General features: G+C 42.0%; 1 protein-coding gene across 1 annotated transcript in view; it reads left to right on the plus strand.

Moving 5' to 3' along the window:
• LOC126203184 (2-oxoglutarate dehydrogenase complex component E1-like) overlaps positions 1–27348 on the plus strand; it is a 230750-nt gene that overhangs the window by 108738 nt on the left and 94664 nt on the right. The window contains exons 7-8 of the mRNA XM_049937426.1: positions 26747–26926; positions 27149–27329. Of these exons, the coding sequence (XP_049793383.1) occupies positions 26747–26926; positions 27149–27329 (361 nt within the window). The remainder of the gene's footprint in view (positions 1–26746; positions 26927–27148; positions 27330–27348) is intronic.

Genomic DNA, 27348 nt, shown 5'->3' on the forward strand with positions numbered 1-27348 from the left:
TTTTCAGCCTAGAGTGACGTATACACCTACAACAAAGAGAACGGTACTTATCAGATCAAAGAAAAATAAGCAACCGATTCAAACCAGACGAAGCACGCCTGACGCATAGCAATGGCCACCTGGTAAAGCTTAACTGCTAAGCTTACGACTCGAACCAAACTACTGTAGCTGCATCGTCATTTATTCTACCTAAATTGTGTCTCATATTACAATAGACCAACTTTGTTTCGATTTGGAGGTGCGGCCTAAAACTTTTCTCTCCCCTTGAATTTCGAGTCTCAAATTTCAGGTGTGGCTTAGATTCGGGAAAATGTTTTTTCCTTGATTTCGAGTCTCATTTTTCATGTGCGGCTTAGATTCAAGTGCGGCTTAGATTCGAGTAAATACGGTAGATGAAATGAAATGTTCGTGTGGCTAGGGCCTCCTGTCAGGTAGACCAGTCGCCAGGTGCAAGTCTTTTTAGCTGATACCACTTCATGACTTGCATATCGATGGGGCTGAAATGATGATGTAGACTGTACAACACATTCGAGAAGATCTCAACCAGGCCGGAAATCGAACCTGGGCCCCTCACAAGGCAGTCTGCTGCAGTGACCACTCAGTGTGTAGGCAGACACTACAATAGATGTGTTTTCCTATTGTGTTGTCCCAGTGCTGGAGTCTCACTTGCAGTAGGACTCTCTCTCTCTCTCTCTCTCTCTCTCTCTCTCTCTGCTCCCACTTCCCCCCCCCTCACTCCCTCTCGTGTGTGTGTGTGTGTGTGTGTGTGTGTGTGTGTGTGTGTGTGTGTGTGTGTGCGCCTGAGTGCGCGCGCACTCAAACTCAAATTTTAAGTTTTTGGATAACTTTGATCTTGTTTCACTGTCAGTCTGCCACTCAACACGTCAACAATGTATACTGATGATTATCTTTAGTTCTCCCATTGTTTATACTTCACGCAGGACCTTCTAGCTTTGTAGAAAATAAAGAGAAAGATGAGGCAGGTAATCAAAAAGATTCCTCTGACATTGTGTTGCCATACTGACACTGTAGACTGTTGTATACATTAATATTCTGGGAAGTGAGGGGAGCACTATTCATATCTCAAGAAAAAAGCATTAGTAATTTTAGTTTTACAGGGTGCCCCAGAAATATTTCGACCAACTTCAGAGGGTTGGAGAGGATATTTTGAGGAACAAATCAGATATGAACCCAGCTGTGGAAGTGTCATTCAACAACGCTATACGAGGTGCATTCAAGTTCTAAGGCCTCTGATTTTTTTTTCTCCAGACTGGAAAGAGATAGAAACATGCGCATTGTTTTAAAATGAGGCCGCGTTCATTGTCAATACATCACAGAGATGGCAGCACCGTATGGCAGATGAAATTTTACCGCCAGCGGCGAGAATGAGAACTGTTTTAAATACTTAAAATGGCGACGTTTTACGTACTTTAACAGCGCGCAATCATTCGTTTTCTGAATTTGCGTGGTGTGAAACCAATTGAAATTCATTGACAGTTGAAGGAGACATGTGGTGATGGAGTTATGGATGTGTCGAAAGTGCGTTCGTGGGTGCAACAGTTTAATGAAGGCAGAACATCGTGTGACAACAAACTGAAACAACCTCGGGCTCGCACAAGCCGGTCTGACGACATGATGGAGAAAGTGGAGAGAATTGTTTTGGGGGATTGCCGAATGACTGTTGAACAGATCGCCTCCAGAGTTGGCATTTCTGTAGGTTCTGTGCACACAATCCTGCATGACGACCTAAAAATGCTAAAAGTGTCATCCAGGTGGGTGCCACGAATGCTGACGGACGACCACATGGCTGCCCGTGTGGCATGCTGCCAAGCAATGTTGACGCACAACGACAGCATGAATGGGACTTTCTTTTCGTTGGTTGTGACAATGGATGAGACGTGGATGCCATTTTTCAATCCAGAAACAAAGCGCCAGTCAGCTCAATGGAAGCACACAGATTCACCGCCACCAAAAAAATTTTGGGTAACCGCCAGTGCTGAAAAAATGATGGTGCCCATGTTCTGGGACAGCGAGGGCGTAATCCTTACCCATTGCGTTCCAAAGGGCACTACGGTAACAGGTGCATCCTACAAAAATGTTTTGAAGAACAAATTCCTTCCCGCACTGCAACAAAAACGTCTGGGAAGGGCTGCGCGTGTGCTGTTTCACCAAGACAACGCACCCGCACATCGAGCTAACGTTACGCAACAGTTTCTTCGTGATAACAACTTTGAAGTGATTCCTCATGCTCCTTACTCACCTGACCTGGCTCCTAGAGACTTTTGGCTTTTTCCAACAATGAAAGACACTCTCCGTGGCCGCACATTCACCAGCCGTGCTGCTATTGCCTCAGCGATTTTCCAGTGGTCAAAAGAGACTCCTAAAGAAGCCTTCACCACTGCCATGGAATCATGGCGTCAGCCTTGTGAAAAATGTGTACGTCTGCAGGGCGATTACGTCGAGAAGTAACGCCAGTTTCATCGATTTCGGGTGAGTAGTTAATTAGAAAAAAATCGGAGGCCTTAGAACTTGAATGCACCTCGTAGTGCGTCAAAGTTATAGGCTCCAGTTTCTGCCATTGTGCCACCTGTTTAGCAATAAACATAACTTTGTATGCTGATGTATTATAGGCATATGTCTCGGATTGTGGTTTTTCAGTGATTGCAACTGATTGCCGTGATGGAGCTAGTTGCTGCTTAGAAAGGCCTTGTCCCCTATATGCAATGATTGTTACCCCAGTTGATGGCAGTTTCGGACACAGGTTTCGATCCACAGTTTATTTTGCTCCTGGAACCCTCCAAATCTTCAGTGTTTTTTTGGTATACAGGAGAAAAATAAACTGCAGATGGAAAGCTGTGTCCGAAACCATCATCCACAAAGGCAACAGAGCATTCCATTCATCAGAGACAAGGCCAGTTTCTCCACAGGCAGTCATTGCATTCAGTTGTGAGCACTGAATAACAAACATTTTGAGATGCTCTGCCTACAGTCCATCAGCGAAAATTCACATTTGCTGCCGAAGGGAGGTCTAGCGGCAGGCACCGGTGCCTATAACTAAGACTCTCTATAGTGTTGTTGGATGACTTTTCCAGGCATGGCTTCCCATCCTTAATTTGTTGCTCAAGACACCCTCTAAAATCCCTCAAAGTTCATTTCAACACTTCTGGGATGCTGTGTACACGTGCACGAATGTATACTCGTTTGTGCGCAGGCACATATGGAGTGGTGTGGTCAGTTGGGAGTGGGAGGTGTGGGGGAATTATGACAGAAATCTCAAATTAGTTTGAAAGCTAGTGGAATTAAATGAGAAATAAGTGCATCTGTGCATCACTCATTATTCATCTCCCACTTAGTTGCCAACCCTAATATTTCTGTATGTTTCCGTCCTAAAATTCCCATGTAAAATGTTATGCTTGTGTTGTTTCTGACACAATAAATGTCGCTGGGGCTGTTAAAGATTACATTGGATGATTTCATTAAAACTCAACAAAACTGCAACAGAGTGCATGCTTTTCATTACAGGGAAGCTTGGCTTATAAAATGCCAAGTTATGAGAGTTATGTTAGAGGTCAGCAAGTTATTTAGCTTATGTTTTGCGAATGACCACATTGTACTAACATAAGATGGAGAAGATCTTAACTATATGACTAGAAAGCTTAGCACTGGAATGGTGGAAGGGGTCACAGTGACCCCTGTCATACTTTCTTCTTCAATGTCACATCCAGTTTTTTTTACTTCGTTCACGAAATTCTATGGTTTTCCCTAATTTTATCTCTTCTGTACAATGATGTATTGCAATTTACAAAATATTTATATTTTCTTGGACATTTCATTTGATGTACCTAGAACTGTGGAAGAGGTCAGTTTGACACAAATGTAATTTCTCTTCTGAAAATATGTAAATGCGAAATGACAACTATCAGCTACCATGCAGAGTTGTTGCTGCTCATTGGTGCATCTCGGCATGTGTGCTTTCCAATCTGCCACAGTTTACTTCATGTCATTCAGATAAAATACTTTGAAGAGCTTTTCAAGCATGTCTCCCATTTCTTAAAGAATTTTGACACTGAATTGGAAATTGTCTTCACTGGTTAAGATAAGGATTTCATACCAGATGCAAGTGAGGTTGAAGATGAAGACATTGTGAATGGGGAGGATTAATGGAGGAGGATTTAGATGATCCTCACCTCAACCATCACAGCATATCCAGTGGAACCAAGTGGGAGATCACCAATTTTTCATCTTGTGGAAGGAGATTGACTGTGGATTTTCTAAAGATGAGAGAGGCCCCACTGGTTATGCTTCACAAGAAGTAGACGACTCTGTCATCACTGTTTTCTGTCTTGTTGTTGTTGTTGTTGTTATTGGCATAATGCTATGTCTTGTTAACAAAGACATGTAATAAATGCTCAAAAAGTACTACAAACAATGACTGGACAGTATGACTTGAGGAACTGGAAAAATTGATAGCCCTGATATCGGCTTGGGGTGTCATTTGTGCAAAAGGCATGTCTGTGGGTGATCTTCAGTCGCATTCTTAGGGCCCTACTTTCATCAAGGACATTGTACCAAGGGACAGATTTCAGGTGCTCCTCAGATTTCTTCATTTCCATGAAAAATCAACACAGGTTGAAGGCCTGTTGGCCAACAAATTTGCTCTTGTATCTGTAATTAAAAACTGTATTCATTCTTACTGCAGAGGATAAAAATAATCATTGTCAAGCAGCTGTTACTGAGCAAAACAAGACGCAGGTTCTTTCAATTCAGGCCTAACACACCTGACAATGATATTAAATTCTGGATTGTTGCCTATGTCCCAACAGAATATATATGTAATGCTTTGCCATATCTCAGGAAAGAGGACATGCATAGAGAGAAGCAGTCACTCAGTGAGTAAGTCATTCTAAGTCTCCTGGAATCATTCCCAAATCAAGGAAGAAACATGATGACAAACATTTTTTTTCATGTGCCTTCATCTTGCTAAGCAGCTCAAAGAAAAGAAAACTTAACAACAATGTGGGAAAAGACAGATTGCTACTTAGCATGTTGTCTTTATTGTAAGTAGCAATCTGTATTTTCCTACATTGTTGATATTCCTAACTGGAGTTTCCATTGTTTAAAAGAAAACTTTAGATAGATAATATTATAAAACTTCATTAGTTGATGCACTTAACAAGAATTGTCATGAAAGTAAGAAAGGCAAATGCTGAAGTACTCTGCCCAAATTCTGTGACAGACTGGCAACATAGACTGCACCATGTCTGTATACCATGAAAATAAAAATAAAAATGTCGTTCTTCTGAGTCTGTTGCCTCCTGAAGCAGAAACCTGGCACCTTACCATTATAAAATGCAACAAAGTATGGGATGGATGTAGTTGATTAAATGGCATCTAAATACGCTACAAAGGATACACATAAGAGATGGCCAGTGTGTGTCTTCTACAATATTTTGGACATGGTGCCAATAAATTGGACAGAAAACAGCCTGATGATGTCAACATTGACCTCTCTGACATGTGTCAATTCTTCTTTAAAGGCTATGGAGCTCAATGTCAGATTTGGACAATCATCTTGCTCCAAACCTGAGCCTCCATCCATTGTGGGCTCCCCTCTCCATCAGAAAGTCGGGATTAAAGTACTACCCCCCCTGATAGATGGCTCCCTTTTAACGTGGAACATGAATGGATTCAGTATGCACATGGAGGAACTGAAACTCCTAATGCAGCAATGTTCTCTGTGCTTGTGTTTGCAGGAAACACATTTCAAAGCATCTGATGCCCCTGCACTATGGGGCTATACCTTATATCGCAAACATGACCTGACTAGGGAAAGAGCCAAAAGAGGGGTTGCTGTGTTTGTCAATAATGGGCACCACTCCTCTGCTTTTCCCCTGGATACCAACCTGCAAGCAGTTGTGGTTGAAATTGCTGCATGTCAGCAGCTTACAGTGTGTTCTCTTTATTTACCTCCACTGGATACAGTAGACTCTGAGGCTCTCACAGGTCTTATCGCGCAACACCCCCAACCATTTCTCCTCCTGGGAGACTTCAATCCCCACCATGTCCTGTGGGGCTCAACATCTACTTGCCATCAGGGTTGAGTTTTGGAGAGCCTCCTGACATCTTGAGAGCTGTGCCTCCTAAATGCTGGTACTCCAACTCATTTCTGTGCTGCTACTGGGGCATTCTCAGCCATCAACCTATCTCTCTGCTCTCCAACCCTTGCCGACTCTGTTCAATGGGCGGTCATTGACAACCTTCATTCCAGTGGCCACTTCCCGATCCACCTTCAGCTATTCAGTGGTGTGTTGCTGGAACAAAAGCCACCAACGTGTATGATTCGCAGGGCTAGCTGGACACTGGTTGGCCAGTTGCCCATGTTTGAACTCTGTGACAGTGTCCAGAAATCGATGTATCACATCACGCAAGTGATCTATCCATGTATCCATGCCAATGTTTTTCGGTCCTCTTCAGAGGCAACCTGTCCCTTGGTGGACAGAAGAGTGCCATTTAGCCATCCGTGCAGCTCTTCGATGGTTTAAATGCTGCCCAACAGTGGACAATTTCCCATCCTTCCAAATCACGAGAGCCAAGGCTCACTGTGTCATTAAAGAGAGAAAAAAGTGGTCATGGCATGAGTTCCTGAACTCCATCAATCATTCCACTTGTGTCTGAAAAGTATGGGAAGCCATCCGGAGGATTTTCAGTAAACACAGCAGATAGCTGCAGTGTTGAACCAGGGGTGCCTCCAAACAACACTTAGAAACATTGCACAGATGCTGGCTGAGCATTTTGCACAAACTGCTGCCAATGCAAGCCAGGATCCAGTGTTTGTCGCTACCATGCGACTCTCGAGAGGGAAAAGTTGGACTTTGGGTTCAACAGTTCTGAGGCCTACAACTCCCCTTTCTCCATGTGGGAGCTCGAATCAGCACTGACTGAGACTTCTGACACTGCACCCGGTCACAACCACATCTGGCACTGCGTGCTTCAACATCTGCCTGCGGTGTGAAAGGAAATCCTCCTCAAATGTTTTAGTCTAATATGGCAGACAGATGTCTTCCCCAGCTCGTGGAGGGAGGTAATTCTAATCCATCTCTTCAAACCAGGAAAGGACTGCTCATGTCCCAGTAGTTATCAATCGCCTTAACGAGCTTTGTAGGAAAGACCCTGGAAAGGATGGTTAACTGTCGTCTGGTCTGGCTTTTAGAGACCAGGCAACTCCTTAGCCGCTCTCAGTGTGGATTTTGAAAATTTCGGTCCATGGTCGACAACCTGATCCTCCTAGAAGCAGCTATTCAGCAGGCTTTCCTCCATCATCATCACTGTATTGGCATATTTTTTGATATCAGTAAGGCATACGATGCTGCTTGGAGACACTGTATTCTCACACAACTGCATCAGTGGGGATTTCTTGGCCACCTCCCCATTTTCATTCGGTCTTTTCTGTCTCAGCAGTTTCTTAGGACCCGAGTTGGTTACGCACTGTCTGATCGATTTGAGCAGGAGAATGGTGTCCCCCAGGGCAGTGTTTTAAGTGTTAGCCTCTTTGCCATAGCCATCAACAGTATAACATGTACAGTAAGGAGTCCAGTACAGTGCTCCTTATTTGTGGATGACTTTGCTGTTTTCTGTTCCTCCTCCAGTGTTGCAACGGTGAGCCATCAGTTGCAACTTACAGTGCAGTGGTTAGAGGAGTGGGCTGCAAAGACGGGTTGTCAGTTCTCTGCCGATAAGAGAGTGTGTGTGTGTGTGTGTGTGTGTGTGTGTGTGTGTGTGTGTGTGTGTGTGTGTGTGTTCATTTTAATCATTCTCATTGTCCTTTTAATTTACCTGCCTGGCATATAGGGAACACTATCCTTCATTTTAGAGAAACAGTGTGGTTTCTGGGCCTCATTTTTGACTCCTGATTGTCATGGTTGCCACACCTGCGAGACTTGAAAGCCAGAACCCTGAAGGCACTGAACATCTTCAAGTGCCTCAGCCACAGGTCCTGGGGAGCAGACAGGGAGCATCTCCTCCAATTTTATTGGGCTTTTATGTGTTTGTGGCTGGACTACGGGTGCATGGTGTATCAGTCAGCGAGGCCCTCTTATTTGCGGGTCCTTGACGCTGTCCACCATGCAGGGATTCGACTGGCCACGGGTGCTTATCGGACCAGTCCCATACCCAGCCTCTGTGCTGAGACCTAGGAACTGCCACTTATCATCCAGTGGCAGCTGCTCCTGGTGCACCAGGTGTGTAAGTTTCTTGCAGCTCCAACCTCACCCGCTCACCACATTGTTGCTCACCCACCTCTGGACCGTCTTTTTTCCCACAGTCCCTGAGCCCATGATGCCATTTGGGATCTGTGTGCAGCATGTGCTGGAGTCCCTTGGTGTGGAGTCCATATGGCCCCAAATCCAGGGTTTTAACTGCCTGCCACCCTGGTTACTGGAGAGGCCTAGAGTGATTTTAGATTTGGTGCGGTACAAGAGAGATTGCATTCCTGCTTCTGTTTTTAATGCAAATTTTTTTTGCCATTTTTATCTCGGCCCCATGACTATGTAGCTGTTTTTACAGATGGGTTGAAACAGGGGGATTCCATTGTGCCCTTTACTCTTTGAAACATTTGTATCCAGCGGATAAAATAGCCCAGACCATCCAGGATGCCCTCCTACAACTACAACGACTGGGGAAGGAGGTGGCTTTCTGTTGGTTTCCAGGGCACATTGGCTTTGCTGGGAACAAAACGGCAGATCTCACAGCCAAGGAGGTGTGTCTCAGTCTGCAAGTATTTCAGTGTGCCATCCCCCTGCATGCACTCACCTCACTGTTAAGCTCATGAGTCGTGCGTCGGTGGGAAGATGAGTGACTGGAAATGACTGACAATAAGCTCCATTTAGTCAAGCTCACAACGTATGTGTGTTGTTCTTCCTTCCAGCCAAGTAGATGGGACGAGGTTCTCCTCACTCCGCTTCGGATAGGCCACAGTCCTATGATGCATGGCTTCCCGCTCCGGCAAGAGGACCCTCCAATGTGTCGTACTTGTGGCATGGAGGTCACAATGCACCACATTTTATTGGATTGCATTTTATTTTCTGACCAGCGTGCCATGGCTGACTTGCTGTCAGATCTGCCATCTCTTTTAGGAAATACTCAAACCAATGTGGTTAAAGTTTATAGGTTCTGTGACTTGTTTAATGTTTCTACCAAGACTTTAGGGGGAGAGGGTCTTAATGTGTTCACAGGGTAACTGGCTCGCCCATATTTTATGTAAGTGGCCAGCCAGTGACAATTTCCTTTGGCATCCTTGATGCTCCTTTCTCATTTTCCTTATGTTTGATTTTCTTATACATCATTTTTCATCTTTTCCCACTTTCTTTGCATGTATGCTTCCATTTTACTAAATTTGTCCACATTCGTTTGTTTTAATGTGTGTCAGGGTGCTGATGACCTCGACGTTGAGTGCCCGTATGCCCCGACACACACACACACACACACACACACACACACACACACACACACACACACACACACACACACACACCAATAAATTCGTGGGTCATCTACAAAATAGCAATGAACAAGAACATGGAAAAGAAGTAAGTCATATTTCAGCAGGTGAATGAACTCAAAGGAACAAAAGAACAGACAGAATGAAAGGCCATGGGACTAAAATCGCCTGTGAAGTGAAAGAAGTGCCAAATTGGCCTCTGTGAAGGCAACAAGACTAGCGACAACTGAATAAAGTGTCACAAAGCCATGCACATAAAACAGAAATCACCTGTGGTGTGTGTAGCAGATTCCAGTGACTTGAGTAAAAAACAACAAATTTGTGTGTAAAACACATGGGAGTATAATATGGACTGTATATACTAAATATGCCTAGAATCTTACACAGATAGTTAATAATTACTGTTCAGGAAGCTTGTTAGCATGAGCAATATTAATAAGTAAGATTTGCTCCAACTAAGGTTGACAACCTTCGACAGTCAAAAATGGAAAGGTCTTTTAGGAAAAAATTTCCACCGTCCTGCTCAAAAAGGCAGGAAAAGGCTACATCGGATTCGGTGGGTAGTCAACTAGAAGACAGCAACGAATCGGAGCGTTTGCAACCATCCAAATGCACACTAAAACACAAAAAGAAGATTAAACATGAGCAAATAAATTATATAGCAACACACAACATAAACTCACTACTTCAGACCGGAAAACTCAAGGAGCTCACAGATGAACTACATAAACAAAAAATTTTAATAACAGGGATCCAAGAAATGAGAAACACCACAGAGGACCCGTTCGAATCACAAGGATACAGAATTTATAATGGGAAACCAGGACCGAGGGCAATGAAACAATGTCCCCAGTTTGGAACAGGGTTTTTAGTAAACATAAAAATAATAGATTCAGTAACGGATTTCCAAGCAGTATCACCAAGAATTGCAACTCTAAGCTTTAAAACAATGAATAAAACCTATACAATAATAAATGCTCATGCCCCAACAAATGAAAAAAATTGTCTAACAAAAACAAAGGAAGAGGTAGATAAATTTTGGGACCTTCTAGAACAAACTGTGAACAGAGTAAATAAAAAGAATGTAAAAATCTTATTGGGAGATTTCAATGCTCAGTTGGGAAAAGAAAGGAAATATAAAGATATAATTGGAAAATGGAGTCCACATAAATTTACAAACAAAAACGGTCAAAGACTTGTAGAACTCTGCAGAGAACACAACCTTATATCTAAATCAACATACTTTAAGAGGAAGCCAAGTAAACTTAAAACATGGAAACATCCAGACTGGAGGAAGGGCGAGTGGCAGCTAGACCATGTCTGTATGGACAAAAATTTTCATAAGGAGACCAACAATGTTAAAGTACTGAGAGGCGTAGACACAGGCTCAGACCATTATATGGTTAAAATTAAAATCAAATTCACACCGTTAAAGAAGAGGACCGGAAAAACTAATAAAATAAAAAGGAGGTTTGACCCACATCAGCTAATTAAAAATAATAAGTACCAACAAATAACACAAACCATCAAATTAACAGATGATCTAGAACAACTAGTGCCTAATCTTAAAAAAGAAGCAGAGAATCTAGCTCCCTTGAACCCACGAAGGAAACATGCATGGTGGACATCAGAATGTGACAAACTCCATGAAGATAGACACCATGCATGGTTAAAGTTTCAAACACATAAAACTGAAGAAAATGCCACCAACCTAAAAAATGAAAGAAAAAAATTCACTCAAAATATTAGAAGAATCAAGAGAGGATTTCATAAAGATATTATAAAGTCTATAGAAGGTAATTATCATAAAACCAACTCCAGGAACTACTACAAAATCTTTGGGAAACAACTACAACAATATGAGGCCCCTACACTAATACTGAAAGATGAAGATGGAAGAATGACACACAGTAACAAGGAAAATGCAGAAATCATGGCAAAAGCATTTTACAAACTTCTGAATTGCGAGGAACCCAAAGAACCCTTACAAATCAACATAAATACCCCAATAAAAACCAAACCTAACAAACTAGACCCTCCAACTTTCCAAGAAGTAGAAGAAATTCTTAAAGAACAAAAAAATTATAAGGCATGTGGAGAAGATCAGGTTTTTGTTGAAATGTAGAAATATGCAAGTGACACAGTCAAGACCTCCTTACACATGGCTCTAACAAAAATTTGGGTAACAGAACAATTTCCTGAACATTGGACCACAGCTATCATCCACCCACTACACAAAAAGGGAGATGAGCAACCCAGATAACTACAGAGGAATCTCTCTCCTAGATTGCACATATAAAATTCTATCCAAGATCCTATATGAAAGAATCAAGGAGCAATTAGAATAGGAGTTAGGGGAATATCATGGAGGTTTCAGACCATGGAGAAGCTGTGCAGAGCAGATAATTAGTTTAAAATTGATTATGGCATACTACAAGAAACGGAACAAACCTCTGGCAATAACATTTGTAGATTTTAAAAAGGCATATGACTGTCTCCACAGACCTTCAGTATTAAAAATTTTAAGAAATCTAGGACTCCATCCAAAACTAATTAAAATAATACAACTCACTCTAACCAACACCAAATCAAAAGTGAAGTTTAGAGGAGAAATTTCGGAACCATTCCTCATAAAAACAGGCTTAAGACAAGGTGACTGCCTATCACCATTACTTTCCAACTGTGCACTGGAATACATAATGAGAGAATGGTACAAGGACAATGCAAAGAGGATAAGAATTGGAAGTGCAAAAGATGATATTAGCTTAAACTGCTTGGGATTCACTGATGATCTTGCTCTCCTAGCCAACACCGTTCAAGAAGCCAGGCAACAAGTGAAATCGCTACAAGAAATAGCAGAGAAAGTAGGCCTTAGAATATCATTTGAAAAAACGGAGATTATGCTAACTGATTCACCACTTGCAAACAAAATTACAATAGCAGAACAGGAAATCAAAATTGTTGATAAATTTAAGTATTTAGGCGAAATAATAACATACAATCTAAATGAGAAGCCATCATGGCAAAATAGAATAAAAAAACTGAACTATGCAAATTACATTACCAAAACTACATACAACAAAAAAAGGCTATCTATAGATGAAAAATTAAAACACTATAAAACAGTTACACAACCAGAAATAACGTATGCAGCTGAGACTATCTTCAAAACAACTAATACAGCAGAAATTGACAGAATACTAAAAATAGAAAGAAGAATAATTAGGACATGTATAAATGTTGTTGTTGTTGTGGTCTTCAGTCCTGAGACTGGTTTGATGCAGCTCTCCATGCTACTCTATCCTGTGCAAGCTTCTTCATCTCCCAGTACCTACTGCAACCTACATCCTTCTGAATCTGCTTAGTGTATTCATCTCTTGGTCTCCCTCTACGATTTTTACCCTCCACACTGCCCTCCAATGCTAAATTTGTGATCCCTTGATGCCTCAAAACATGTCCTACCAACCGATCCCTTCTTCTAGTCAAGTTGTGCCACAAACTTCTCTTCTCCCCAATCCTATTCAATACTCCTCATTAGTTACGTGATCTACCCACCTTATCTTCAGCATTCTTCTGTAGCACCACATTTCGAAAGCTTCTATTCTCTTCTTGTCCAAACTAGTTATCGTCCATGTCTCACTTCCATACATGGCTACACTCCATACAAATACTTTCAGAAACGACTTCCTGACACCTAAATCTATACTCGATGTTAACAAATTTCTCTTCTTGAGAAACGCTTTCCTTGCCATTGCCAGTCTACATTTTATATCCTCTCTACTTCGACCATCATCGGTTATTTTACTCCCTAAATAGCAAAACTCCTTTACTACTTTAAGTGTCTCATTTCCTAATCTGATAACCTCAGCATCACCCGATTTAATTTGACTACATTCCATTATCCTCGTTTTGCTTTTGTTGATGTTCATCTTATATCCTCCTTTCAAGACACTGTCCATTCCGTTCAACTGCTCTTCCAAGTCCTTTGCTGTCTCTGACAGAATTACAATGTCATCGGCGAACCTCAAAGTTTTTACTTCTTCTCCATGAATTTTAATACCTACTCCGAAATTTTCTTTTGTTTCCTTTACTGCTTGCTCAATATACAGATTGAATAACATCGGGGAGAGGCTACAACCCTGTCTCACTCCTTTCCAAACCACTGCTTCCCTTTCATGCCCCTCGACTCTTATAACTGCCATCTGGTTTCTGTACAAATTGTAAATAGCCTTTCGCTCCCTGTATTTTACCCCTGCCACCTTTAGAATTTGGAAGAGAGTATTCCAGTCAACATTGTCAAAAGCTTTCTCTAAGTCTACAAATGCTAGAAACGTAGGTTTGCCTTTTCTTAATCTTTCTTCCAAGATAAGTCGTAAGGTCAGTATTGCCTCACGTGTTCCAACATTTCTACGGAATCCAAACTGATCTTCCCCGAGGTCGGCTTCTACCAGTTTTTCCATTCGTCTGTAAAGAATTCGCGTTAGTATTTTGCAGCAGTGACTTATTGAACTGATAGTTTGGTAATTTTCACATCTGTCAACACCTGCTTTCTTTGGGATTGGAATTATTATATTCTTCTTGAAGTCTGAGGGTATTTCGCCTGTCTCGTACATCGTGCTCACCAGATGGTAGAGTTTTGTCAGGACTGGCTCTCCCGAGGCCATCAGTAGTTCTAGTGGAATGTTGTCTACTCCCGGGGCCTTGTTTCGACTCAGGTCTTTCAGTGCTCTGTCAAACTCTTCACGCAGTATCTTATCTCCCATTTAGTCTTCATCTACATCCTCTTCCATTTCCATAATATTGTCCTCAAGTACATCGCCCTTGTATAAACCCTCTATATACTCCTTCCACCTTTCTGCCTTCCCTTCTTTGCTTAGAACTGGGTTGCCATCTGAGCTCTTGATATTCATACAAGTGGTTCTCTTCTCTCCAAAGGTCTCTTTAATTTTCCTGTAGGCGGTATCTATCTTACCCCTAGTGAGACAAGCCTCTACATCCTTACATTTGTCCTCTAGCCATCCCTGCTTAGCCATTTTGCACTTCCTGTCGATTTCATTTTTGAGACGTTTGTATTCCTTTTTGCCTGCTTCATTTACTGCATTTTTATTTTTTCTCCTTTCATCAATTAAATTCAATATTTCTTCTGTTACCCAAGGATTTCTATTAGCCCTCGTCTTTTTACCTACTTGATCGTCTCCTGCCTTCACCACTTCATCCCTCAGAGCTACCCATTCTTCTTCTACTGTATTTCTTTCCCCCATTCCTGTCAATTGTTCCCTTATGCTCTCCCTGAAACTCTCTACAACCTCTGGTTCTTTCAGTTTATCGAGGTCCCATCTCCTTAAATTCCCACTTTTTTGCAGTTTCTTCAGTTTCAATCTGCAGTTCATAACCAATAGATTGTGGTCAGAATTCACATCTGCCCCAGGAAATGTCTTACAATTTAAAATCTGGTTCCTAAATCTCTGTCTTACCATTATATAATCTATCTGAAACCTGTCAGTATCTCCAGGCTTCTTCCATGTATACAGCCTCCTTTCATGATTCTTGAACCAAGTGTTAGCTATGATTAAGTTATGCTCTGTGCAAAATTCTACAAGGCGGCTTCCTCTTTCATTCCTTCCGCCCAATCCATATTCACCTACTATGTTTCCTTCTCTCCCTTTTCCTACTGACGAATTCCAGTCACCCATGACTATTAAATTTTCGTCTCCCTTCACTACCTGAATAATTACTTTTATCTCGTCATACATTTCACCAATTTCTTCATCATCTGCAGAGCTAGTTGGCATATAAACTTGTACTACTGTAGTAGGCATGGGCTTTGTGTCTATCTTGGCCACAATAATGCGTTCACTATGCTGTTTGTAGTAGCTAACCCACACTCCTATTTTTTTATTCATTATTAAACCTACTCCTGCATTACCCCTATTTGATTTTGTATTTATAACCCTGTAATCACCTGACCTAAAGTCTTGTTCCTCCTGCCACCGAATTTCACTAATTCCCACTATATCTAACTTTAACCTATCCATTTTCCTTTTCAAATTTTCTAACCTACCTGCCCGATTAAGTGATCTGACATTCCACGCTCCGATCAGTAGAACGCCAGTTTTCTTTCTCCTGATAACGACGTCCTCTTGAGTAGTCCCCGCCCGGAGATCCGAATGGGGACTATTTTACCTCCGTAATATTTTACCCAAGAGGACGCCATCATCATTTAATCATACAGTAGAGCTGCATGTCCTCGGGAAAAATTACGGCTGTAGTTTCCCCTTGCTTTCAGCCGTTCGCAGTACCAGCACAGCAAGGCCGCTTTGGTTAATGTTACAAGGCCAGATCAGTCAATCATCCAGACTATTGCCCCTGCAACTACTGAAAAGGCTGCTGCCCCTCTTCAGGAACCACATGTTTGTCTGGCCTCTCAACAGATACCCCTCCGTTGTGGTTGCACCTACGGTACGGCCATCTGTATCGCTGAGGCACGCAAGCCTCCCCACCAACGGCAAGGTCCATGGTTCATGGGGGGGCATGTATAAATAAACAGTATAAAATAAAGGGACATTGGAGAATAGCATCAAATGAAACAGTATATAAGAAAATAGAACCAGTCATGAGCACAATCAGGAAGAAACGCATCTCATTCTTTGGACATCTGATGAGAACTCCAGAAAACAGAATTAGTAAAAAAAATAATACAAAAATTGTGGAATAGCAAGAGCGACATTAAATGGATCACAGAAATTAAGGAAGATATAAAAGAACTTCAAATTACAGTAGATGACCTAAAAAAAACAAGACAGTGAAAACCAGAATACTGCAAGACCCGCAAACCAGACTACAAATGAAAATCAATAAAAGGAGTACAGGAAGAGTTGTCTCAGATGAAGAAAGAAAGAAAATATCTGAAAGAATGAAGAAATATTGGGCAGACAGAAGAGCAAAACACCTTTCATATAAGAATAGCCTCTAATAATTATATTACCTAAATATATTAAGTTATTGTCAAACCAAATTGTATCCATTTGTAACAACTTGTTTAGACTACAGTGGTCCAATGAAGGCCATAAAATAAATAATAATAATAATAATAATAATAATAATAATTAGCATGTAACATAATTATTATAGCAAGTGCTATACTTACAACACAGAAAACACCATATACTTTCACTATGTAATATTTTTACTGGCACAAGATAAATCAAAACACAAAGAAATAGTTTTTGACAATCACGGTAACAGTCATGACGAATGTCTCACACCAACTAGTCAACAGCCAAAGTAAGTAAAACGAAGTACAAAAATCCAAAGATATTAATATTTTCTGGCAGTTATGCCACAGAGGCCCCCCCCCCCCCCCCCCACGCCCGGAGTGCGGAGTACATAGGAGGAGTGATGGGGAGTAAGTGGTAAAGGGAAGGTAAACATTTAAGGCATGACGTAATCTTGAAGTCTGAGAGGTGGCCGTATGGTGTGGCCAGCACGGGTGATAGCAATAGGGGTAGGAGGATTCGGGGAAGACGAAGGAGAAGGGGGGTTACTATTATAAATAAAACATTATTGGAGTCTACATAGGCTGAAATGTCATTTTGTGAAGTACCAGGAGCCACATTGAAACACTGTAATAGCTTAATGTCTTTCTGGTCAGATGGCACAGAATTGTTTTGAATTTCAAATAAAAAAAGAAGTGTCAACAAGTTGTATTTTTATAGAGTCTACATCATAGTCACTAAAGTTCACTTGAAACACTAGTTCATTACTGGTGGCACTCGGAGGCGTGAAGTATAGAAGAGGGAGGCCTTGACTTACAGAGAGTGTTTGATTAGCTTGTGGAGAAGGTAGAGGACAGGCCTCTGAAGTTTCTTGCAAAACAAATTCATTATTGTGTATGTCGGTGTCGTTAAGGATCCATGATGGCTTCAAGTGCTCATTGGACACGACAGATGGTTTGTTCTTAAAGAGGATCGTATAAGTATTTTCAGAGCGTGACAGGACCTGGTATGGGCCAGTGTAGGGTGGAGCAAGGGGTGGACGCATAGTGTCTTCTCTAAGCATCACATAGTTACAAGAACTGAGGTGTGGGTGAATGAAAACCGGAGGGGTAGCATGCAATCGAGGTTGTGGAAAACGTAACTTGGTGATACGCTGTCGAACCTGTCATACCAACTTGGGAAGTTGATCCTCGGGAAGTAGAGGAGGATCATCGAGAAAATCCACCGGAAGTGCAAGGTTTTCTCCTTATACCATCTCAGCAACTGACGCTTTAAGGTCTTCTTTGAAAACTGTCCTCAAACCTAAAAGAACCCAGGGGAGTGCCTCAGTCCAAGAGGAAGAATGACACATGAGAGCGAGCTTGAGGGTACGGTGCCATCGTTCTATTAGGCCATTAGATTGCGGGTGATAGGCTGTAGTTCTGAATCTGTTGATACCACACAGTTGACAGAGGCGATTAAACAGATTAGATTCACACTGTCTCCCCTGGTCTGTGGTAAGTGAAGTAGGGCAACCAAAACAAGAAAGCCAATGGTGGACAAAAGCATTAGCTACAGTGTCGGCCGTAATGTCAGTGATGGGGATAGCCTCGGCCCAACGTGTGATATGATCTATCATGATCAGTAAGTAACGGAAGTTGTTAGATATCGGTAATGGACCGACGATGTCCAAATGGACATGACGGAATCTACCTGTGGGCACAGTAAATTTGCCTAATGGGGGCTTAGTATGTTTGTGTATTTTGGCTCTCTGGCAAGGTAGGCATGCTCTCGCCCACCGATTACAATCTCTTTTTTACATTTGGCCAAACGTATCTCTCTGTAATGAGGCGCGTAGTCGCGCGAATGCTCGGGTGAGCGAGATTGTGGATTGTGTCGAAAACATCTTTCCTAAGTGCTTTAGGGACTATAGGACGAGGATGACCTGTTTTAATGTCACAATACAAAGAGCAATCATCATTAGGGAAGGGAAGTAGAGCAATTTGTAATGAAGTATCAGAGTCAGAAAGAAGGTGCTGTATCTCTGGGTCGGATAGCTGGAGCTCGTGTAAGCGGTGAGGATCAATAGCTGTCTTCAGGGAGGACAGGTGTGACAGGTAGTCTCCTGCAACATTGTCATTACGCCTGATATATTGAAAGTCTGAAACATTGTAATACCAAATCCATATGGCGAAACCTTCTGGGTAGTACATCTAATGCTGGTTTGTGGAGAGCCTCGACAAGGGGCTTGTGATCTGTGTAAACTGTCACAAGTCGGGCTTCAATATCTGTACAAAAGTACTTTACGGCCTCATAAATGGCGTAAATTTAACGATCAAATGCGGACCACTTTCTTTGCGTTTCGGTGAGCTTTTTTGAAAAGAAACCCAGGGGTGTAGTACCTGATGTTGCAAAACTGTGCCAATGGCATTATCGCTAGCGTCTGTGGTTATTGTCAGGGAGGCACCAGGGTGAGGGTGAGACAGGGTAATAGCGTTCACCAAGGCATACTTAAGCGAGTCGAAGGCTAGCTGCATGGTCTAATCCCATTCTGTGTGTCTGTCACCTGTGGTATTCTTTCCCTTTAAGGCCCCAGTGAGAGGGGCTTGAAGAGATGCTACATGTGGAATGTGAAGTCTACAAAAATTTACCATTCTGAGGTATCTATGTAACTCTTTATAGGTTTGAGGGAGGGGAAGATCAAGTATTTGTTGTACTCTATCTGAGGTGGGACGAATGCCCTCATTGACCAAATGTTCCAGGGTAATAACCTCTGGCTTCTCCAGTTGGGATTTGTCATGATTAATCTCAACTCCGTGTCGTGCCAATCTACCAAAAACCTGTTGGAAGTGTTGTTTGTGTTCCTCAGTAGTTGTGGAGAAAATAACGTCATCTAGGTAGGCATAGCAAAAATTAAGGCCACGTAGAATGGTGTCAATGAATCTTTGCCAGGTCTGGGCGGCATTCTTCAATCCATCAGGCATAAACAAATATTCATATAGTCCAAATGGGGTGATCATAGCAGTTTTGGGGATATCTTCTGGGTGCATCGGAATCTGATGGTATGCCTTTTTGCAGTCTAACACAGAGAACAAATTGGCACCGAACATGGATTGTGAAAAATCGTGGAGGTGTGGGACAGTGTAGTTACCAAGTATTGTTCTGGCGTTCAAACGCCTATAGTCTCCACAGAGTCGAAAGGAATTGTCCTTTTTGGGAACGACATGTATTGGGGAAGACCATGCACTGTCTGAGGGGCAGACTATACCCGGGCGTAAAAGTTCATTAATACATTCTTTGGCACGGTAAGCTTTTTTTCATTGAGGCGTCGGGGGCGAGAACGGACAGGCGGTCCCTCAATTGTGTTAAGCCTGTGACAGACGCCCATAGTAATGGCCTTGATTTTGTGAATAGATGTGGCCGAAATATGTGGAGGGACGCAGGAAGGAGCGACGGTATCATTGGTGCATGGTAAGTATGAAAGGGAACTTACCTGAAATACGTTATCATTGAACGGTAGTTCAGTGAAAGCTGCAGTGTTGTCCGCGGAGCTGCGCTGCGCTGTGCGACAGCCGGCGGGGTTCCATTGACTATGGTGTTACTGCATGAAGGAATTGTTGCGCGCGCATGCGCAGCATCACCTGTAACAGCTGTCGCCTCTGTGTTTTGATGAAAGTCGGATGGTGAACCGCAGGGTTGGGGGTTGCTGGGCGGGTTGCCGTCTTCGCTGTCCGGGTCGTGGCAGGCGCTGCTGTGGCTGCGTGTAAACAGTGGTGCAGTTTGCAGGTCCCGTGTAGTTTCGTGTGTGTTATTACTTTTAATCTCGATCTCCTCTCTAAACCCGCGCAATTCATCAGTCAGGACATCACAAAGTTGAAGTAGCTTTTCATTGTCTTCGGACAGTTGGTCGATTTCAAGGTGTTGCATAACTAAGTTTACTAAGGCAGCTTTGACCTCCTCAGATAGAATAGAAACTGTCTCTTTGTCTTGTTGACAGGACGTATTCGAACTGCATTCTGTCAGCGTGGATGGGGAAAATCTCGCTGAAAATATTTGTTTAAAATCCACTGAGCAGAGGGCAGGTGTAATTAAGTCCAAAGAAAAGTTATGAGCAGTTAAGAAGTCCAATCCTAATACTGGCTCATCGATTTCTACTACCGAAAATGTCCATTCATAATTATGTGTATCATTGAAGTAAATGTGAAGTTGCGTTACACCATAAACCTTTAATGAGGAATTGTTGGCTGCTCTGATTTGGTGAGGCGAATGTGTGATTGCAGAAGTGACCATTGAACATGGAATGACACTCACATCGGCACCAGTGTCCACTAAAAACCATTTCTGAGAAGCTACATCTTGGATATACAAACGTCCGAGGGAATAATTTGGAAGTACTAGCCTGTGATCCGTTGGGCAACTTGACGTCACAGTGCAGACCGGTGCGCCTATAGCGGCCCGCCGTGTGTGTTTGGGCGCATTGCACAGGGTGAGTGGCAATTCCTGGCTGTATTACTGTAAACGGAGTGATACCAGCAGGGAGGATAAACTTGCTGATCCTGTGTTGTTACCGGGTGAAGGATGTCACTTGAAGCTGTGGTATGGGATGGTGAAGGACGGTGTGGAATCTGGTGCTCAGCCAGTGTACTCTGTCTGTTGTTTTGGAAAGATCGGCCTCTGCCACGCGGGGGAGGTGTAATACCGAGGGGGGCACATGTAGATAACTTTCTTTTTTTGATTATCTTATATGCGGCGTCAGCCAGCAATAATTTTGCTTGTAGAGGTTCCTGATCGTGTGATAGGAGCTGTAGTTGGATAGTTTGTGGCAGCTTTGCAACCCAGAAAGAAAGTAAAGCTTCATCTGGCATAGTTTTGCTATTGAAGACTGCTCTGATACATCGCCACAGTTGTGAAGGAGTCGAGTCTTTGAGATGCACATCTTGCAGTATGTGTAAAACAGACTCTTGCGTAGTCCTAGCTAGATGTTCGCAGATCTGTTGTTTTGCCAGTGTGTAACGATTTGCGGGGACCGCCAACAGCATTAAGTCCTGTACCCACTCAGCGTGGTCCTCTAGGGCATTAATAAGTGCAATAAATTTAGCACTGTCTGAATCAATGTTTAGGGCGGTGAATATAGTCTCTGCCAAAATAAACCACATATGCGGATTGTCCGTTGTGAACCTTGGTAGTTTAGGAATTTTCTCACTCTTGTGTTACGGATGTAACAGATTTGATAGCACAGCAGACGGGAGTGGCGGAGTGTTTATGAAGCTGTCACTCGCAGCGTTCGTGGCGGCTGGTTTAAACACGGCTGGCGTGTCAGGCGCAGCCGGGGCTGCGGAAACAATCGGGGCGGGACGACTGTCCAACCAGTAATTGTTGTCACTGTTTTTGTAGTGGGTCTTGTAGTGGGTGGGGAGAGAACGTGTCCAAAACCGATTTATCAGCAATATATGGGGAGCTCCAAGTGATCTGTGGGCTCGGAAAGTCTGTGAGGTTCATAGTGTTGGGGCACTGTTGCATACTACATGTCACAGGAGGTTGTACATACGATGCACTGTGAGTCACAAATTTAGGCACAGCACTCATGATTGGTTTGTTATAGACAAACGTTGAAAAAGATTTCATAGCAGGTGACGTCACTGACAATTTTGAAAGACTCCACAATGGCATTGTTGATGACGGAGAAAACTCCACGGCGTTATACTTATCTTCCAATTTTATCCCAGTTGTTGGTGGCGTTGTGCGTAGGAAACCGTGGGAAGGCAATGTAGAGGCACCATTAGTGTCATGTTGTAGTCCGACAGGAGCGGAAGGTGAGCGATGTGGAGATGTCGAAGTAAACGGCCACATTGTCGAATCGGACGTATGTTGCGTCTCGGAGGTCACCAGTACGGCGAGTGTTATTCTTATAACACAGAAAATACCATTTACTTTCACTATGTAATATTTTTATAGGTACAAGATAAATCAAAACACAAAGAAATAGTTTTCAACAATCATGGTAACAGTCATGACGAATGTCTCACACCAATTAGTCAACAACCAAAGTAAGTAAAACGAAGTACAAAAAACCAAAGATATTAATATTTTCTGGCAGTTCTGCCACATTATTATTATAACTCACAAAAGATTACAGATTAACGTACACTAAAGCAAATTACTTGGTTAAGATGAATAGGAAACTATTTTACACTGTCTCAAAATGACCCCTTTCTGCAGTTTCAGGAATGTCAGGAACTCTGCCAGTTTAGTGTTAAAGAGGAATTCAGCAAGGCTGACAGGAAGATGAACATGAAGTAATATGAGTCCTTGGCCATTGGAAAGGCAAAATACCTTGAGGTATTATTTAATAAACAGAGCACAAGTAATGATGAAAGCACTAGCAGGATTAATAAAGGACAAACTGTACAAACACGATGAATTCTGTTCTATGGAATGGGAAGATAAGAACAACAACAAAGAGTAGAATGTATAAGGCCAAAATTCAGATCATAGTTTTGTATGAAACACAGGCCTGGTACATTAGCAAAATAGAAATCAGAATGAACTGCTGGCCACTGAGATGGATTACTAAAGGTGAAGTTCAAGCCGTATTAGGATGGTTAGGATAAAAATATGACTTAATCCATCAAAGGATGAAAATGGATAGAAATATCTGTAACAACACGCAAGAAAACAGCCAGTTTGATTTGCCCATGTAAATAGGATAAAGGAAGACAGGGTACCAAATAGGATACTATGTTGGATACCATCCCATCACAAGAAAAGGTGTCACCATCAATCCAAAATGGCCAGATGAAGGGGAGGAGACAGTGGAAAGAAAAATATGAATATTGACGAAAATGATGATGGCGATTGGGGGCAGAGAAGTGGCACCAGCCATAGGGGTGTGCGGTAGAGTGTTAACAATTATGATGTGCTACACAATGGTCTTTAGCTCCAGCACCTTAGAAACTGGACACTTTATACAGAGGTGATGAAAATAGGCCGCTGAGTAGGTTGCCAAACTGAAAGGTACAAAACAATGACTTCTTAACATTGTACAATCTTCCATTGTTGAGGTGTTTTTAGCTTGGCTACCATTGTTCTGCACATCAAACAATGGAAAGTCCAGGATAGAATAATGACAATATTATGAAAAGGATAGATTGCTACTTACCATATAGAAGAGACTTTTAGGACATCACAACAAAAGACTGCTATACATTTAAGCTTTCAGTCAAAAGGCCTTCTGAAGTAGAAACAAACACACACACACACACACACACACACACACACACACACAGAGAGAGAGAGAGAGAGAGAGAGAGAGAGAGAGAGAGAGAGATATGACCACCACTGCCTCTGGCTGCTGAGGCCAGACTGCACCTGCTATTGGCAGGGGTAAGGAGGAGGCTGAGGTAGGGAGGGGGAGGGATAGCATAGTAGGAGTGGAGGGAGGTTTAGTGCTGCTTGTGGGAGCATGTACGGATGTAGTGAGAACGGAGCAGGGCTGCTGGTCATAGTCAGGAGGTATTATTGGGGTGGGGGGTGGAAAAAGAACTGGAGAAGAGGGGAAAAATGGGTGGTTTGGTGGAATAGGCAGCTGTGTAGTGTTGGAAAGGGAACAGGAAAGGGGATATCTTCTTTTCTGTCCCTCTCCACCATTATTAGCCTTCTTTCCACCAATACACCCAGTCTTTCTCCACTTCTCTACTCCCCCCCCCCTCCCCCCATCCCCTGCTTTGAAACCTGACTGCACCTAGCAGCCCTACCCTATCCCCACCACATCCGTGCTTGCTCCCAAAATCAGCACTATCCCTTCCCCCTCCCCTACCCTGCTAACTCTCCCCCTCTTCTTCCCACCCCAGCCTCCTCCTTACCCCCATCACCTACAGATTGCTTCTCCCATTGGGTGCAGTCCAGCCAGTCTGCAGTCCAGCCAGTCTGCAGTCCAGCCTCAGCAACCAGAACAGTGGGTCGTGTGTGTGTGTGTGTGTGTGTGTGTGTGTGTGTGTGTGTGTGTGTGTGTGTGTGTGTGTGGGAGCGCGCGCGCGAGAGAGAGTCTTTTGTCTACACCCGAAGAACAACTTGCAAAGAGAGGTCCCCAACAGTGGGATCTACTTTTTGAAATGATCCATACAGTGATAAGGTTAAGATTCCAGCAATCACACCCTGCAGCCATTCACCCTGGTGGACCCTTGTTTGCAAGTAATTGACGGAATTTTGTGTGACTTTCAGTAATGTAAAGTAGTAGTATTGTTGGGTGATGTAATGGATAGTGTAAGAATTTCACATGCAGAAGTTCATGGTCTTGAATCTTGTTAGGTCTTTTAAATCTTTATCAAAATTACTGTGATCATTATTGGTATTCAGTTAAGTGGTTTGAATGTAATTTATTATGTCTGTTCCTTTGTTATATCATTTTAATTGTCATATCAGTTTCTTCACTTGCTCTCATTTTTTCTTTATATCATTCTTTTTCCAATCAGAATTTAATTATATTTATCCCTTAAAATATTTAAATATTTGAAAATGCCACATCAGCTTGAAAAACAAAATATGAAATGATCTGTTTTTATTGACTGTGCAATGGTGTCAAAAATGTGTGTTTTCTGACCAAATGTGCATTTTTGTAGATGGTAATCATCATACAAACATTTAAAACATAACTTAAACGCCTACTTCACTATGAAAAAAATAATGCAAATGAAGATTTAAATGAAAGAAAGGATTATAAGTGAAATGAAATCGAACAAAATGAGGAAGGAGTAGAAATAATGAATGCAATAACATGGACGGAAAAATGAGATGATAAAATAAGAGATTAAATTGAAATTAATTTATAAAATTAGTTAAAACCACTATCAACAATAGATGACAAACACACATACACACACTCATGCAAATGCAACTCACACACATGACTGCAGTCTTGGGCAACTAAAAGCACACAACATGATTGAGTGTGGTTTCAGTTGCCTGAGACTGGTGTTGTGTGTGTGAGTTGCATTTGTGTGAGCATATCTGTGTCTGTCGTCTATTGTTGATGGAGGCCTTAATGGCCAAAAGCTTTAATTGGAAAGTCTTCTTATTGTGCCTATCTGTGACTCAGCATCTCTGCTGTATGGTGAGTAACAACTTTCCTGTTTATAATATTGTGACATTACTTCCTGGTTTTTCCATTTTTTGATTAATTAAAATCACATGAACAAAGATTTCAAGTGGGAAGAAAGACGGGAAGAAAAATAAGAGGGAATGAAGAATTTGCTATGATGGTTAAAATGATAACAAAGGAATAGAAATAAAAATAATCGTTAAACCAATTAAATGCCAGTTATCAAAGTAAATCTGATAAAGATTTAAAAATAAAAAAAATTCATGCACCCAACAACATTCAAACCCATGACCTCCTGCATGTGAAGTTCTTACGCTGTCCGTTACATAACGCAACCAGTCCATACAATATTACTATTTCAACACTACTGTTGCACAAAATTGTTTTTTTCTGTTGATTACTTACAAGCAAGAGCCCAACAGGGTGAATGTCTGCAGGTTATGATACCTGGTATCTTAATCTACATCACCGTATAGATGATTTCAGAAAGTCAACCCTTCCACCGGGGACCTCACCTTGTTAGTCTGACAGCTGATAATATTGAGCAGTCTTCTTTCAATGTACCCTTCTGCCACTAAATGCCTCCTGTCTGGTGAGTAGCAGTCTGTCCATTTCATATTATTATATTTCATGTGAGATTCCCATTGTTTACTACAAATGATGCCTTGTGTTTTGATGTTCAGACACTGTTTTGTTTCCTTTTTCCCCTCTTGATACTTCACAGCAACTCTGGTGTGTGCCCCTCCCCCCCTTCCACCCAAATGCTTCCCTACTGTCACTCACCCCCCCCCCCCCCTCCCTACTGTCACTGCCCCCCCCCCCCAATCCAGTGCTCAGTTTTACTGGCAAATTTAATATTAGTTTGATTCACAGTTTATTTATCTTGTACAGTAAACCATTTTAAAGTAACTTTTTGTACTACTTTCATATTTCTCTAATTTTTTAGACTGGTTGTTAGTGTTACCTCTCACCTGTTGTTGATATTTGCCCTAAAATGCAATTTACATGTCAAGCTTGGTATCCAGCAGAAAATGTAGAATTAATCTGTAGTACTAATTAAGCATATGTAATTGCTTTGAGTAGCTTTTTTGAAATTCTGCTTGTTGCCTTTCATTTATGGCAAAAGTGGACTTAGTACATGGTACATAGCTCATGCAGTGAGACTGCTTCTAATTTTAGGGGTCAGGTGATGTCAAATATCATTTGGGTACTTACATTGAACGTTTGAACCGTGTGACTAACAAAAATATGCGACTAGCTGTGGTAGCCAATCCATCCCATCTTGAGGCTGTGGATCCTGTTGTTCAGGGGAAGACTCGTGCTGAACAGTTCTACCGTGGTGATGGAGAAGGAAAGAAGGTAAGACAACTTTTGATTGCTGAAATATTATGGAATGTTATTTCATGTCTATTCTCTTTGGTTATGAAGATACTCGGATGTTGATTTAGATAATGTTGTTTTTGATTTTGTCAGTTTTTAAATAGTTGTAGGTTTCATCACTGTTATCTTTTGCTGCAGATAACTGTATATCTTTTAATTAAAAAAATAAATGAGTAAATATGTGTTACATTCCTGTAATAGGTTATGTCCATACTGTTACATGGCGATGCTGCATTCTGTGGTCAAGGCATAGTGTATGAGACTTTCCACTTGTCTGATTTGCCTGATTACACAACACATGGTACCATTCATATTGTACTCAACAATCAGATTGGTTTCACCACTGACCCAAGGCATTCACGCTCATCCCCGTACTGCACTGGTTTGTATTCTGTTTCTTT

This window comes from Schistocerca nitens, chromosome 9 (genome assembly GCF_023898315.1).
Source record: "Schistocerca nitens isolate TAMUIC-IGC-003100 chromosome 9, iqSchNite1.1, whole genome shotgun sequence".
Lineage (NCBI taxonomy): Eukaryota > Metazoa > Arthropoda > Insecta > Orthoptera > Acrididae > Schistocerca > Schistocerca nitens.